The sequence below is a fragment of the Egretta garzetta genome, unplaced genomic scaffold (assembly GCF_000687185.1).
Source record: "Egretta garzetta isolate BGI_Z169 unplaced genomic scaffold, ASM68718v1 scaffold51, whole genome shotgun sequence".
Lineage (NCBI taxonomy): Eukaryota > Metazoa > Chordata > Aves > Pelecaniformes > Ardeidae > Egretta > Egretta garzetta.
In genome coordinates, this window is record NW_009258549.1 from 3,461,422 (window position 1) to 3,475,775 (window position 14,354).

At 47.9% G+C, this 14,354-nt stretch overlaps 1 protein-coding gene across 1 annotated transcript in view; it reads left to right on the top strand.

The window, feature by feature from the left end:
* CACNA1I (calcium voltage-gated channel subunit alpha1 I) overlaps positions 1-14,354 on the top strand; it is a 169,214-nt gene that overhangs the window by 131,189 nt on the left and 23,671 nt on the right. The window contains exons 10-19 of the mRNA XM_035903190.1: positions 4,216-4,367; positions 4,970-5,155; positions 5,844-5,961; positions 6,436-6,591; positions 7,056-7,146; positions 9,105-9,307; positions 10,491-10,907; positions 11,842-11,942; positions 12,957-13,080; positions 13,869-13,937. Of these exons, the coding sequence (XP_035759083.1) occupies positions 4,216-4,367; positions 4,970-5,155; positions 5,844-5,961; positions 6,436-6,591; positions 7,056-7,146; positions 9,105-9,307; positions 10,491-10,907; positions 11,842-11,942; positions 12,957-13,080; positions 13,869-13,937 (1,617 nt within the window). The remainder of the gene's footprint in view (positions 1-4,215; positions 4,368-4,969; positions 5,156-5,843; positions 5,962-6,435; positions 6,592-7,055; positions 7,147-9,104; positions 9,308-10,490; positions 10,908-11,841; positions 11,943-12,956; positions 13,081-13,868; positions 13,938-14,354) is intronic.

Here is a 14,354-nt window from a genome sequence, read left to right on the forward strand (position 1 = left end):
TGCTGTCAGATAATGGACTGATTACATTTTCAGGCTAATCTGACCTAAGAACTCCAATGTTAGTAAGAAACTCAAAAGAGTGGAAAAAAGCAGAGCCACTGCCCTCTGTTGCCCCAGTTCTAGTTTCTGATCATAGAATCATAGAATCGTTTAGGTTGGAAAAGACCTTTAAGATCATCAAGGCCAACCATTAACCTAACCCTGCCATCCCACCACTAAACCATGGCCCTAAGCAGGGATCACTGGGCAGAAGCTCTAAAGCAGATCTCAATCATACATTTACCCCTCAGTATTTGATCTACGTTGTTAGGGATGAAGGACTTCATGCCATGAAGATGTCAATTAGGTAGTTTCACAGATTTGGAGAGAGATCCACATGCAGAGTAGATGAACTCATCTGGTTAAAACACTGGTTCTGGGCATGGTTGTCTCTCCTCTTCAAGCCACCCTCCTCACCTCAATACCCAGCTCCCACAGTTTTGTTCAAGTTTCTCTCCTAGTGTGATGGGTAAACCAGTCTATCCCAGCTTGGCAATATGAACAGAGATTTCTGGTGTTGCCTGGTTTTTCTTGGACTAAAATAGCCTTGAGTTCAGGCCTTTCCTTGTGGCCACTTCAATTTACAGTTTCTAGGTAAACCTGGGTGGCCTGGGAGGAGGAAGACTTGCTAACCATTTTGATGATAAATGTCTGAGTGATGTCAGTGGGAGCCTGGGGAGTTCCCACAACTGTGAGGTGACACTTCCATTGCCTTGGGGATCCTGTGTGTCGGTAGGAAGGAAAGGAAAGAACCACTTTTTCCCTGCTTGCTTGCCCCCTCCATGAAGTTCACACTTCCCTGGCCAGAAGGAGTCCCCGCACCAGCCGTGTCCCAGCCACCAGCCTTGTCTGCTGCCGCTCATGGCCACCCTGCCCCAGGTGTGAGGGCACCACTGTACAGGGGACAGCCCCTGGTGGTCCCCACCCTGCAGCCCTGGCTGCCGGAGATGGCTTTTTGCACTCTGCTGAATTATCCGTATCTCCAGAAAAGGCTGCAATGCAGGATCTGCCTTTAGCCAGTGAATGTGCCTCTCCAGCTGGCTCCTCTCTTTTTTTCTCTTCTTTTTTTTTTTTTCCTGAGTTCATTCCTTTTGTGTTGCTCCTCCTTCCCCAGTCTTTACTGCTTTCTCATACCATTTCAAAAAACTTCTCCTTCTCTACTTCTTGCAGGTGCCAGTGAGTTTATTTTACTACTTATTTTTTCAGCTTTGTTTTTTTGATTCCTCTTTCGCTGTCTTTCTCTCTGCCCATCTCTCCATCCTTTCCCTGCCCATCTCTCCTGCCCCTCTCTCTAGGAAGGACGCTTTGCTGGGGCTGATTGATGGCCCATTAGAAAAAGATTAACAGGTGGAGGCTTAACTAGAGAAACAGATGTCAGGGAGGGAAGGAGAGACAGGGGAACAGGTGACCTTTTCCACAAGCGAGATGCAAGCATGGCTTTTCAAACATCAATTGCTCCCTACGACAGCACAAGAGAGAATGTGTGGACAGCAGAGAGGAGGATAATCCACTATCATAGCCTGTCGCTTTTTTACATTGCTCATTCTCACTGACATAATCATTTGATTCTGGCTGAAATTGGCATCTCTGTTTAGCATATGGACCTCATGTTCCCGGCAAGTGTCATTACTGCCTGGCTCTCCGTGAAGTGATCTTCATCTCTCCCTTCCTGTGTGCACTCACTCCTTCTTTCTCTCTCTTTCCTCTTATCTCCCCTCCTTTCTCTCTCATTTTCAGGATGTTTTTGTTATTCAAATGTAATTATGGATGGAAATTGAGCCATCTCCCCTTTTTTTGATTTTAAAGAAATGGAATATTTCAATAAAAAGCTGCAACGAGCAGCGCAAGAAATTAGCAAAGGGCATGGGAAGCCACAGATGTGAGGAGCAGTTTCCAGTCTATTTGCTCACCTGGGAGGATCTGGGCCCCTGGGGATCCCAGTTCAGGGGTTAAAGCCTCCCCCAGCTTCAGGTGGAGGGTCAGACCCAGAACTGCATTCCTTCCTCACTTCCCTTTCCACCAGCCAAATGAGTAACAGGCACAGCCAACATGAAGGCTGCCCTGCAGAAAACCGGCAATTTTCCAGTCCTCGGTTGAGCCCATGACTCCCCTTACTAGTGGGCACCAATACTGAGCTCATGGTGAAAATATTGGCTATGACCTGCAGGGCCTCACTTTTTTGTTTCTGCAGTGCCAGGAGTGTCTATCTGCCCCGAACAACAGGCTTTTGCAGTTTTCTTGTTCCCATACATTTTATGTGATGCTTAAAAGGGTAGTCTGGTGGCCAGGCATAGCTCAGACCAGCGTGAAGGAAGAGGAGAGTCTTCAGCCACTTTTTCGACATGGGTATCCAGTGAGAGCAGTACTGCCAGCTACCACAGAGCCTGTGTCACCTCGAAGGCTTGAAGCTGGGGCTCAGTGGCACAGTAGGTTAAAAATTAACTATGCAACCTTGTCTGAGGTGTGACATACCTGCCCCAAGGAAAGCATGGAAATTTGGGCCAGAGGAGCCCTGAAGAAGTGCCTTGGAGCTGCTGTGCCTTGTCCCTCTGCTTGGGAAGGTGGCACACCTTTGTCTGGAGCAGGTCCCTACCAGCTACTGCTTGGGAAGGGGATGGCCAGCAGCGTGCCCCAGCCAGCTGAATTGCCCTAGTAGTCTCATGCAGTTTGAAGGCCATGGGTTGTCTAGCCTGGCCCCAAGATGCAACCCATTATATTAGGGGGAAGTTTTTCTCTCACTTTGGGAACATTTTGTACCTTGCCATTGCTGCGGTAGTCTCCCTGGGTGATGTATGGGCGTGCCTGAGTATGTGCAGACATGGGCTGGCTTGCGCATGTGTTGCCCCTCATGCATCTGACCTTGTTCAAAACCTCAGCCCTTGCTGTTTGGCCCGGTGTAGTCCTAGTGGCTGGGTGAGGGGTGCTTTGAGCAAATGAGTCCATCTCAAATTCACTGCAGGGAATGCCTCCATTTCACAGGAGATGGCAAGATCCTGGCATCCCTGATCAATGACATCAGTGCAGCCTCTGCTTCCCTCTGAAGCAGCGTTTCATCATTCCTGAGGAAACAACCTAGACCCTTTCCTGACCCTGTCAGAGAAGTTTCCAAGGCTGCACACACTAAAGAAAAAGTCATTAATTCAGAAAACAAAAGAAGGAGTAATTTAATTTGCTCAGACTTGTTCCACTGATGGAATCATTAGAACACCTTCTCTCATATGCACAAACACATCGGTCTCTGCTGGAGAAGGCTGTATCACAAGGGCTGAAAGATGTGTCAGACATTCAACAGAAAAAAACCCGCCTGCGGCAGGGTCAGATTGCCTTTTGGTTCTTTTTCTTTCAACACAGTCATCTTGTGTCATCCCTGGAGGCTTTCACCTTGCGCATCTGCCTTTCCCCTCTTGCTGTCCATTTTTCTCTTTTCCTCACCCTGTCCTGCTCTTCCTGTCCCTTACAGGTAGGAGTTAGCAGCGCCCCCCTCCTCGCTGTTGTCGTATTCATCCAGACTGATATTCGCTTGGATAATTATTGAGACCACTCTGAGGATAGAGGCATGAGAAACGACTGCTGGAGCGAGACAGGAACACTAATGCGTACCAAGGATTCGGTGGAGAGTGAGGGAGAGAAAAATGGGGAAAGGAAAAAATAGAGGGGAAAGGGGCAGAGAAGTGCAGTAAGGTTTAGAGGAAGATGGGGAACTGTTTTCCTATCATGCAAACGTTCTCAGAATTTCAGCAAAAAATGGTGCCAGCTACCTGTGGAAACCTCAGAAGAAGAAATCCTTGAAGAAAGAGGTTGACCACAGATCAGCCACTTTTGCCCTGCTTCAAAAAATACTGAAGTTCTTTGCACAAAGTAAAGCAGCCTTTAGCCATGGGACCAGGGTATGGAGTGGGATGTAGGAGACACTTGGTCAGCCTTGGCTGTGTGAATGGCTGTGAGGCTCCTGACCACCTCTAGTAAAATAATTTGTTAGGGGCATAATCTGTGATGAATCTATGAAATGTGCAAAAGAATTGGAGTATAAGTGGCTCTATCTAGCTCCACTCTAATCTCACCCATGGGAGCTTTACTGCTCCCTACCAAGCCTGTGCCCTGTGAATGCTGGCACTTTATTTCCCATAATTTCAGGGCTCTTTTGGTTCTGACTCTCTGAATTTGCCTTCTCTCCAGCCAGAGGAATTGACCAACATCTTGGAGATCAGCAACGTTGTCTTTACAAGCATGTTTGCCCTGGAGATGATCCTGAAACTTGCTGCTTTTGGTCTCTTTGATTACCTCCGCAACCCCTACAACATCTTTGACAGTATCATCGTTATCATCAGGTGACAAGGGCCTCGGGGATCGACCAAAATACACATAGAAAAGAGTACCACAGAGCTTGCATGTTTTCACATGCCTTTTCAAAAAGGATTTAGCAGCTGAGCTGACACACAAGGCCAAGGGTTGGGAGACCAAGATGTCTTTTTCCAACACTTGGCGACCCTAGGCAAGCCACATAGCATTTCTGTCTCTCAGTTCTCTCCTCTGTAGAATGGAGGCAGTTGCAATTACCTTGTAAGTCCACAATAAATGTTAGCTGTGAAATACTTTAAAAATGCACAAATTAAGGATGCTACAAAGGTTTAATATGTGATAGAAGAACTTGTCTTGCTGAAATTTAATGCTGCAATTGTTTCCTCATTCCTGCAATATGCAGTGCCCTGTTCGTGTTCTTAAGGGAGAAATGCAGCTTTCTACACACAAGACTATGGTATATATTTCTAATTATATCTTGCTGAAAGAGATTTTCTTTCTGACCCCTTTATACTTGCTGCCAATGCAGAGGTGAAAGCTTGGATTAGGATTGTTATTCGTCTCTCTCTTCTGTTCATTCACTTGTCTTTCATTTTGTCCCTTGTACTCCCTGTGCCTCTCTGGGCTGTAGCATCTGGGAGATCATCGGCCAGTCAGACGGGGGCCTCTCTGTGCTGAGGACTTTCCGTCTCCTGCGGGTGCTGAAGCTGGTGCGTTTCATGCCTGCCCTGCGCCGCCAGCTTGTGGTGCTGATGAAGACTATGGACAATGTAGCCACCTTCTGCATGCTCCTCATGCTCTTCATCTTTATATTCAGGTGAGGAGGCAGTCAGTTGCTTCACAATGTTTTGGAGAGACATTGCATGGCTGATGTAGACAGCAACTTTGGAGCATGATTGCATGATTTGTCTTGCCCATTGCTCTAGGCTCAGGCAGCACTGACAAACGTTTCTTTATTCATAAGGGCTGAGGTTACTGCTGCCCTAAATTGGGTTCAGTAGCTGAAGATTTCGTCTGGACGGGGTGGAGAAATACTGCCACCAAATGCGCACGTTGAGCATAATGTCCCATTGCAGGATAGGTGAGGTCTCTTGGTAATCAACACTGGCTGCAGGAACAGTTCGGTCTGGAGGCTGACTCTAGCGGAAGAGCAGCAGGAAGCAACCTGTCAGTGCATCGCACAGATGCAGTGGTAGGGAGATGAAGAAAAATGAGAGCAAACAAGAATGACAAAGATGGAGACAGCAGATCTGAAGGACAGGTTGGAGGGAATATGTGAGCCCTGAGGCAGTACAGATGGAAAGCAAGGGGTTTGGGTGAGCTATAGGGGTGCAATACACAGCTCCTTCTTCGCAGATAGGTCCCAGCGGTCTGGCTGTGTTGTACTACCCCTTGCTTCTGTGGTGTTACATTAGATGGTCAGGTGGAAAAAGAGAATGACTCTGATGAGCTCATGGCGGCAGAGATATTATGTTTGATGCCATCTCCACTTCTTGTCCCAACAGCATCCTAGGAATGCACATCTTCGGTTGCAAGTTCAGCCTCAGGACAGACACAGGAGATACAGTTCCTGACCGGAAGAATTTTGACTCCCTGTTGTGGGCCATTGTCACTGTCTTCCAGGTGAGCCCACTTTACTCTCTACAGGTGGGCCAGAGCAAAGTGAAGAGGATCAGGAGGTGCTTTTTCCCATAGTGGAGCATTGCACTTGCCCCAGACAGCAAAAAAAGGCTGCACAAGAGGCTCCAGCATGTGATGTTTGGAGGAAGAACAATTATGTGTTGAAACCAGATGACGGGTTTATCTCCTTCCTTCCCAGGAGACAGTTTGCAAAGGTCACTCCTGTTGTGGCAACTCCCATATTTTAACACTGTCATCTCAGCAAGTGCCCTCATGGCCGTTCGTGTTTCTTCTTGCTCAGCTAACGTTATCAGGGCAGTACCACAGCTGGACAGTGACAGTGGGCAGTGGGTGTGTGGTTATGGGGAAGTTAAGAGGCCTGAGGTGGTCCTAATGTATATCCTTTCACTGTCCTTTCCTGAGAATCCCCCTTGTGTTCTTCCTTCATGTTTATGTGGCCCCTGCTTCTGGTTGCAGATCCTAACCCAGGAAGACTGGAATGTTGTGCTCTATAATGGAATGGCCTCCACCTCGCCATGGGCATCCCTCTACTTTGTGGCTCTCATGACGTTTGGCAATTACGTGCTCTTCAATCTGCTGGTCGCCATTCTTGTGGAGGGGTTCCAGGCTGAGGTGAGTTGCCACTGAGGCCTCATTGGGAGGAGGAATAGAGCTGCTAAAAGGGGGACCTGGGAGACATTTTGAGGGTACTGGGGTGGAGGACTCCCAAAGTATCACACCTCTGTCATTCCCCTGGTTAAGTTTAGGGTGGGTTTCATAAAAAAAAAAAAAAAAAAAAAAAAAAAAAAAAAAAAAGACAGTGTTAATCCTTGCAAGGAAAGAGACAAGCCCTCTGGAATGGAGTTCAGAATTTCCACCCTGTGCAACACACCCTACCCTACTAGGGTGAGTCCTTTGCCCCTCCAAAAGCAAGAACACAGTACATCAGCCATCCCAGGTCACACGAGACTCTTCCTAGTGATCACACTGATGCCTGGATGTCAAGGAGGATTTTACAGTTTTTCCAGCAATGAAGGACAAGAACAAATGGTCTTTTCTGTTTATGAGTTCCCAACTTCTGAATTTGTGTCTTCCAGGGTGATGCCAACCGGTCATACTCAGATGAAGATCAGAGTTCATCAAACATAGAAGAGGTAGATCAGTTCCAAGAGGTCCAGGAAGGCTCAGGTACAATAGCTCAAACAGCCTCCTTTGCTTATCTCCCATTGCCATTTAGTGAGAAACCTGAAAGCAGATTCTGCAGAAAATTCCCTCCCATCTCCAAGAACCTACCAGTTTTCATTTTGAACTTTATGCTAGTTTGTGGAGTTCTCTGTAGAAAAACTGAGACGTGTTGGCATCCTGAAGAATGTGATAGATAAGGGGAGCAGTTCTTGAATTATCTACAGAATGGCAACTAGGAGTGAGAAGTGAGCCTGTCTCGGCTTAGTTTCAGTGGCACCATTTCAGGAACACTGTGTCCAAATCTGGGCCCCACATTTGGATAGGGGATACTAACACATTAAAAAGGACTCGAACAAATCTGAAAGTCTTGCCTCATAGTGAGAGGCTAATGAAGCTTAGAGAAACCAGAGAAGTGGCTTGATCACACACTCTGTAAGTGCCAACCATAAGGAGAGATTTCTGATGGTAGATGGCTCTTTAATTGAGCAGAAAAAAGCATAATGAGATTGTAAATGTTGGAAGCTGAAGCTAGACAAATTCAGACTGAAAAAAGCCACATATTTTTAAGGGAAGATAATTAACTGTAGGAACAGTCTGCCTACAAACTGCTGGGTAAGGTCTCCACCCCTTGAAGTCTTTCCTTGAAGACTGCAAGTCTTGCTACAAGAGGTATTATACATCAGACAGGACTTGGTGGCTGGGAGCAGCAAGAGTATTTTGCTCTGCAATGGATGGCGAGCCAGGAGCCGAGGGGGAGGGTCAGGCATGCAGGAGGGCAGGGACCACATGGACAAAGGCACAATACTCGCACAAGGTGAGCAGAGCAGGCTGCTGACACTAGCCAGGGTCCGCCAATGGTTAAATGATTGCCAGGCAAGTCTACAGCGGTGAGGCAGGTCTGAGGTCAAGCCATTAAGTTCAGTCAGTGAGACAAGGTCAGGATCAGCAAGGTGCAAGGACAGGCATACTCACAGTGTAGCCCAGACAAGGACCACTGGCACAGGTCTGAGCTTAAATGCTGCTCCCACAGCAAGGAGCAATGGCTCCTCCAGTACTGGCTTGTCACAGCTCTTTCCTGCAACTTAGCTGTTTTCATAGCAGTCTGATCCTGGGTTACATGGCTGCACCGTATTAGAGCTTACCTTGAATGCAGGCAGCCAAACCCCTAGGAGGGCAGGTGGGGAAGAAATTATGGAGCCTGTTGGTGCACTCACAGCTGTGATGCTGTGTGCAGGTCAGGATATGTTGCCTTCATTATGCAATAGGTCAAACAAAAATGATTGTTCCAGTCCTTTCAGGCATTAAAATCCAGTAACCCATCCTCTCCATCCATCTTGACAAATGCTGATGGTCCTTCACAGCACCTAACATACCCCTCAAAGGTGTCCTGGATCTTGAAGGTCAATGATCAATCATTTGAAGAGGCCCAGTGTAGTAGGATAGACTGGGATGAAGAGTATGATTGCAGGAATTTGAAGGTCACCCCAATACATAGATGGCTGTGGGTCTTCCCACATCTTAGTCTCTTCCTCGGTGTCTCAGCCTAACTGCTTTAAATAGCCAGTCTGACAGTTGGTGGTATTTGTTCAGACCTGAAGATGCAGGTGTCCCTTCTTGGCATGCAGAAGCACACTCTCCCCTCGCTGCCAGGGTTTGGCTTCTTGCTCTGCCTGTCAGCCTGAGTCCGCCTGACCAGCACTCTGCTCATCTGTCTGGCTCCAAAGAGAGCTGCTGTCAGCTTTGGGGACTGAGGAGAATACTTCAAACTCTCCCAGCTTCCCCTGCTTTTGCCACAGCACCCTAAATCAGAAGGAATTGATGTTGATTGATGCTAAACAACTAATATTCTGTTAGCTGCTGCTAACATGCTAAACAGCTTAGACATTGAAACAGTCACTGGATAGTGAGGAACCCACCTTCTTCTTTTCTATTTCTTCTTCTTTCTGCATCTTTCCACCCAGATCCCAAGCTCTGTGCAATTCCTGTGACACCTAATGGACACTTGGACCCATCCTTGCCCTCTTCCAACCCACCAGTGGCTGCTGGGGGGGTCACTAACTCTTCACGCAACTCCCTGCAGCCTGACCAGATCCGTGTTGCTGTTGGCTCCCGGAAGAGCAGCGTCATGTCCCTGGGGAGAATGACCTATGACCAGCGGTCCTTGGTGAGTGAGTGAGTAGAAATGTGTCTCGTACCCTCCTTCTGAAGTCCAAGTACTCTGTTGTCTTTCTGCCATTGTCCGGAGATTGCTGCGGAGGATTGCACTGCTGCTGTAGGCTTCTAACACAAGCACATTGCCTGTCTTTAGGAAGCCAGGTCAGTTCACATTATTTATCTAAATTTCCAGATTATTGAAGTCTGTTTCCAGGTTATTGATCTGTATTCCACTGAGTGTGGAACTCAACTCTTTCATATTCTTCTCATGGGAGAGGGGGAACACCAAGGAGATGGTGTCTCACTCTTAGAGCGAAACACGTCTTGTCCTCTTGCCCTTTCCTTGTTTTCCTAGAGCATAGGGCACAAAATGATGCCCTGAGTGAGTCAAGAGCATAGGATTATCTGGGTGGTGCCAGAACTGCCAAGTCCCATAACAGATGGGTTTTCTGGAAGCTTTTGTAACAGTGAAGAGAGCAATCTTGACCTAGAGCTCCCCATAGCAGATTCTGCTGCCCCTTAGCACTTCCCCAAGCACTGCTGGCTGCCCAGCCAGTGCATCTCAGATCTGTCCACCTTGTAACACCAGCTTTCTACCCACTAACACACACGGCATTGGCAGGGTGCATTGGTGCTCAAAGGGTTCATGCCCCTGTTATTTCTAAACAGGGAGAGCTGGCAGCTAGTTATTGCATAAGCTGCTGATGTGGTTGGACTAGACTAACCAGCAAGCCTGTTTCTCCCATTTCTTCCTTTTGCTAAGACTGTACTCAAAGGTAGTGTGTCAAGTTATCCATCACCACGTACCTTGTGTTATCCTTTACCCCAGGGTGGTGTAAAAAACTGCCAATCAGATTTTTGGAGAATTTTATTCTTGCTCTGTGCTGGTGTAAGTAACAACATCAGGCACCTGGCCTTTGGCTTTATTATTTACCTTCCCTGTAAGTGCTTTGCACACAGATGGTGCTATAAAGTAATCACAGCCAACACCTTTCCTAGCTCATTATCAATTTATTGTCAGATTTACAGAGATTGCTGCTAAATTCCCAACCATGCAACTTCTTCAACAGCTGAAAAATGGCAGCCTCCTGGCTTAGAGGCCCAGGGAGAAGTCTGTGATCTGAAACAGGATCGCACGCTCCCTCCTTGTGCCCGGAGGCGCTGAGTCCCCATTCTGTTCCGCTGTCTTACAGTCCAGCTCCCGCAGTTCCCACTACGGTGCCTGGGGCCGCAGCGGGGCCTGGGGGAGCCGTCGCTCCAGCTGGAACAGCCTGGCCCGGGGACACAGCCTGAAGCACAAACCTCCCTCTGCTGAGCACGAATCCCTCCTGTCTGGGGAAAGGCACAAGGTGGCAGAAGGGGAGCCGGATGGGACGGGAAGGGTGTTTCATCACCGCCGGACGCTCTCCCTAGACAACAAAGGCTCCTGTGACCTGCTGGAGTTGGCCTCGGTCCCGTCTGGCCACAGAGTGACCCGTAAGCTGGGGCCAGTGTCTGGGGCCAGCGAGCATCAAGACTGCAATGGTAAAATGCCCAGTATTGCCAAGGAGATCTTCCCAAAGATGAACAACTGCAAGGACCGGGGAGAGGATGATGAAGAGATAGATTATGTGAGTATTTGGTGGAAGGAACCTGGTGTTACACCGCAGTGCTGTGGGATACCCCCAAGTCCATCCTCAAGTTTCAGTCTTCCTGCCACATGGATGGGAGAGCTTGCAAAAGTGCTTAAAGTACAGCTGGAGGACAACATTGAACACAGATAGGACCTTCTGGGCCCAGACAAGCTCAAACCACATTGTCAGGCTGCATGTGAGGCAGTCGTACAGGTGGATGTCGGGGAGGAAGGCAGATGAGAGGCACGTGCACAGTCATTCGGGGGCTGTTATTTCAGAGCAGTGCAGCCAGTAATTTCTACAGCTAGGAAAGGTCAGGCTGTGTGAGCAGCGAGAGCTTTGCACGGGGAACCTCAGCAGATCAGAGCAGGAAGCACAGGCACAAGACACAAGGCAAGTGAGTTTTGTGGTGCCAGCCTGGGGGACCACAATGCCCAACCTGTGACCAGATCAAAGGGTGGAAGAAATGGAGGGAGGATCAGTAGACATTTGAACAGACATATATGCTGTATGAAATTAAATCACCTCCGAGCCCAAGTGCCAAAAGGCTTTCCTGTCCTGGCCTCTCGTTTAGCTGAGGTAGCAAGGAAGCACTGTCCTCGTGTAACAGAGCCACTCCAACAGCTCGGAGAAGGCATCGTGGACAATGTCCTGCTCTAGAAAGAACACCAGCAGTTTTATTTGTAATGATTTGGGGAGGAAACCAGATGCCAAGAGATAAACAGCCCTGGCAAAACAGGTCCTACCTCCATTTTAGTGGCTTGTTGCTCTTTGAGTCCATTTCCTCATTCAAGGCCTTCAAGAAAGGCAGGTAGTGCACCCAGGGAACTGCAGGTAGGGGTGTTTTGGGGTTAGATGTGAAAGGAAGAGTGCCACTCTCAGGCAAGTGGGAAGGTAACCAGTGGCATGTGCTTCTGCTGCGTCCCTCCAGAGCCTGTGCTTTCGCATCCGGAAGATGATGGAAGTCTATAAGCCAGACTGGTGTGAATTACGAGAAGACTGGTCCATATATCTCTTCTCTCCACAAAACAGGTTTGTGCAGTTTTTTGCCATGAGAGGGTTGAGAAGATGGGGCATGTTCTGTTGAACTGCGTGTTAGGTTGCAAGTTTAAACTTACCGGCTGGGAATGTGTTTTGTCTCCCCTTCTACATCCAAACAACATTTCTCTTCCTTGATCCTGGAAATAAAAGGAAGGATGAGAATCCTAAATAGCTATTGTGATTTTCCCTCCCTTTGGAGCATCCCATTTTTCTTTTGTGTAATCATAAATATTTATAGCAAAGCAAGGCAGGGAATACTAACGTTAACCCAAAAAGGAGAAGGAATGTATTATTAACTCCATAATACTGATATTTCCTCCCCTGGTACCAGAACAGTCTCTCCATTTCATTTTCAGTCCCAGTACCAACTTACCAGCAGCCATATCACACCTTTTAGGGCAAAGTTAGAATTCTTCTTGCCTGAAAATAGAAATTTGGGATAAATTCTAAGGAGAAAGTGTCCATGTATCCCGGCCAACAGTATTCTCACCCATGTGCATCGCACCTTGAAAATAAGGGGGTTTCATTACAGGTCCTGAGGGACAGCTCTTTGCTCCACGTGACACCTATGCTAGCGGGCACAGTGTCTTTCAGACAGAAGTGTGGTCCCCGTGACAGCCAACCTACCTGCCTCTCCTCAGCTTTCAGTGTGTGGCCTCTTTGCCTTGGGATGGTACAAAGTGTGAATTTGGGAGGAAAAGTAAAACTTAGCCTCTTCTCTACAGGGCAAGAGAAGAGCACAGAGCCATAGTGGTTAGAAAACCACTCTGGCACTGGGGCGATGGATGAAGGTTTGGTTCCTTGCTCTGCCCTTGCTCTGCTCCAGGCTCCCTGTGTGACTGTGGGCCACCCTGGGATACTGCCATGGAAAGGAACATCAGTATCAGTGATAGGAAAACTGCTACATCAGAGCTCAGTTTTGGCCAGACCCCTCAATTCTCTGTCCTCATAGCTCCTAAACTTGCTCTGCCCAAGGCACAGGTGCCTACTGGAACTCTCTTGCAGGTTTCGCCTCCTCTGCCAAACCATCATTGCTCACAAGCTTTTTGACTATGTTGTGCTGGCCTTCATCTTCCTGAACTGCATCACCATTGCCCTGGAGAGACCGCAGATTGAACACAGAAGCACGGTGAGCACCATTTCCTCCCACCTACTTTTTAGCACAGCCTCTGACAGAGGTTCATAAGTGTTCCTGGCACTGATATGACCTCTGGAAGAACTTCAGCATTAAACACAGGTTCCCACTCATCTATTTAAACGCCCAAGTATTAGTAATTTACATAGCATGTGCTTCCCCTGCGGGGTCTTATAACAGGGCAACCCACTTCATAATACAGCAATCTTAGTTCCCTCTCTCTTGGAGAGTGAGAGTCCCCCAGGCACCTGCAGTTAACAGATGGCTGGCAAAAGGGACAGGGACTGGGAACTAAAAGATAGAAGTAACTTCCATTCTGTAGGAATGGCATGTCATCGTTCATGTGTGCTGCTTTTGAGCTATCTTAGAGATGGCTCAAGATGGCAAGTGAAATGGCTTTTTCTGCATGTCTGCCTTAGCTGACCCCCCCAGCCCCTGCTGCACTTAGACACAGTCCGGTGTTGGTGATCAGCAGCCCTTCGGGAAGGAGTCCCAGGTCAGTGCAGCAGGTCGGGGCTGAGCAGCGCTGGCAGAACAGGGAAGAGAGTGCCTTGAAACCAAATTTGCAGGATGCACTCCAAATCCCATCCACTATGCTCTTGCAGAGCTGCATAGGATCCTGTCCCAGCTGTGGCACAGGGCCAAGCACAAGGTGTGTGAGCTAAAAGCTGCCCAGCACTGACCTTTGCCAAAGGCACCTCTCTTATTTTCCCAACTTTCAGATCAATAAGAAGTCAACATACATATAAGGCCTTTTTCTGTCTGTTTGGGTTTTTTTCTAGGAGAGAATCTTTCTCACTGTGTCCAACTACATTTTCACAGCAATTTTCGTGGCTGAGATGACACTGAAGGTAAGTTACGGTGGAGATGAGCAGCTCAGGGCCTTTTCCCAATGTCAGGAAAAACATGGTTCATGTTTTCTCAGCATCCTTCTAAAATCTCTCCATCTTTTCAGTGTGCCAGTCCTTTCCCCTATCTTGGTAAAGGCAGATACTGCCTGGGGTTGAGTCCCCTCTTCTCAGGTATGGAGGACATGTTTATCCTAGGCTTTAAATCCAAAGGGATCTTAGTATCTGGGAGGAATAGCTGGCCTCCAGGTATGGATTTTGTAATAATGTCAAATATCTTTTCCCTGCTTCCTGGAGCAAGAATGGGGGAAATAACAACAATGTGATAACATGCTCTTAGTTGAGCGTTATTATTTAATAAGTGTCTAAGTACTTTATGACAGTAGGGACATCTTGTTATTCCCCTCTTGTGACTGGGAA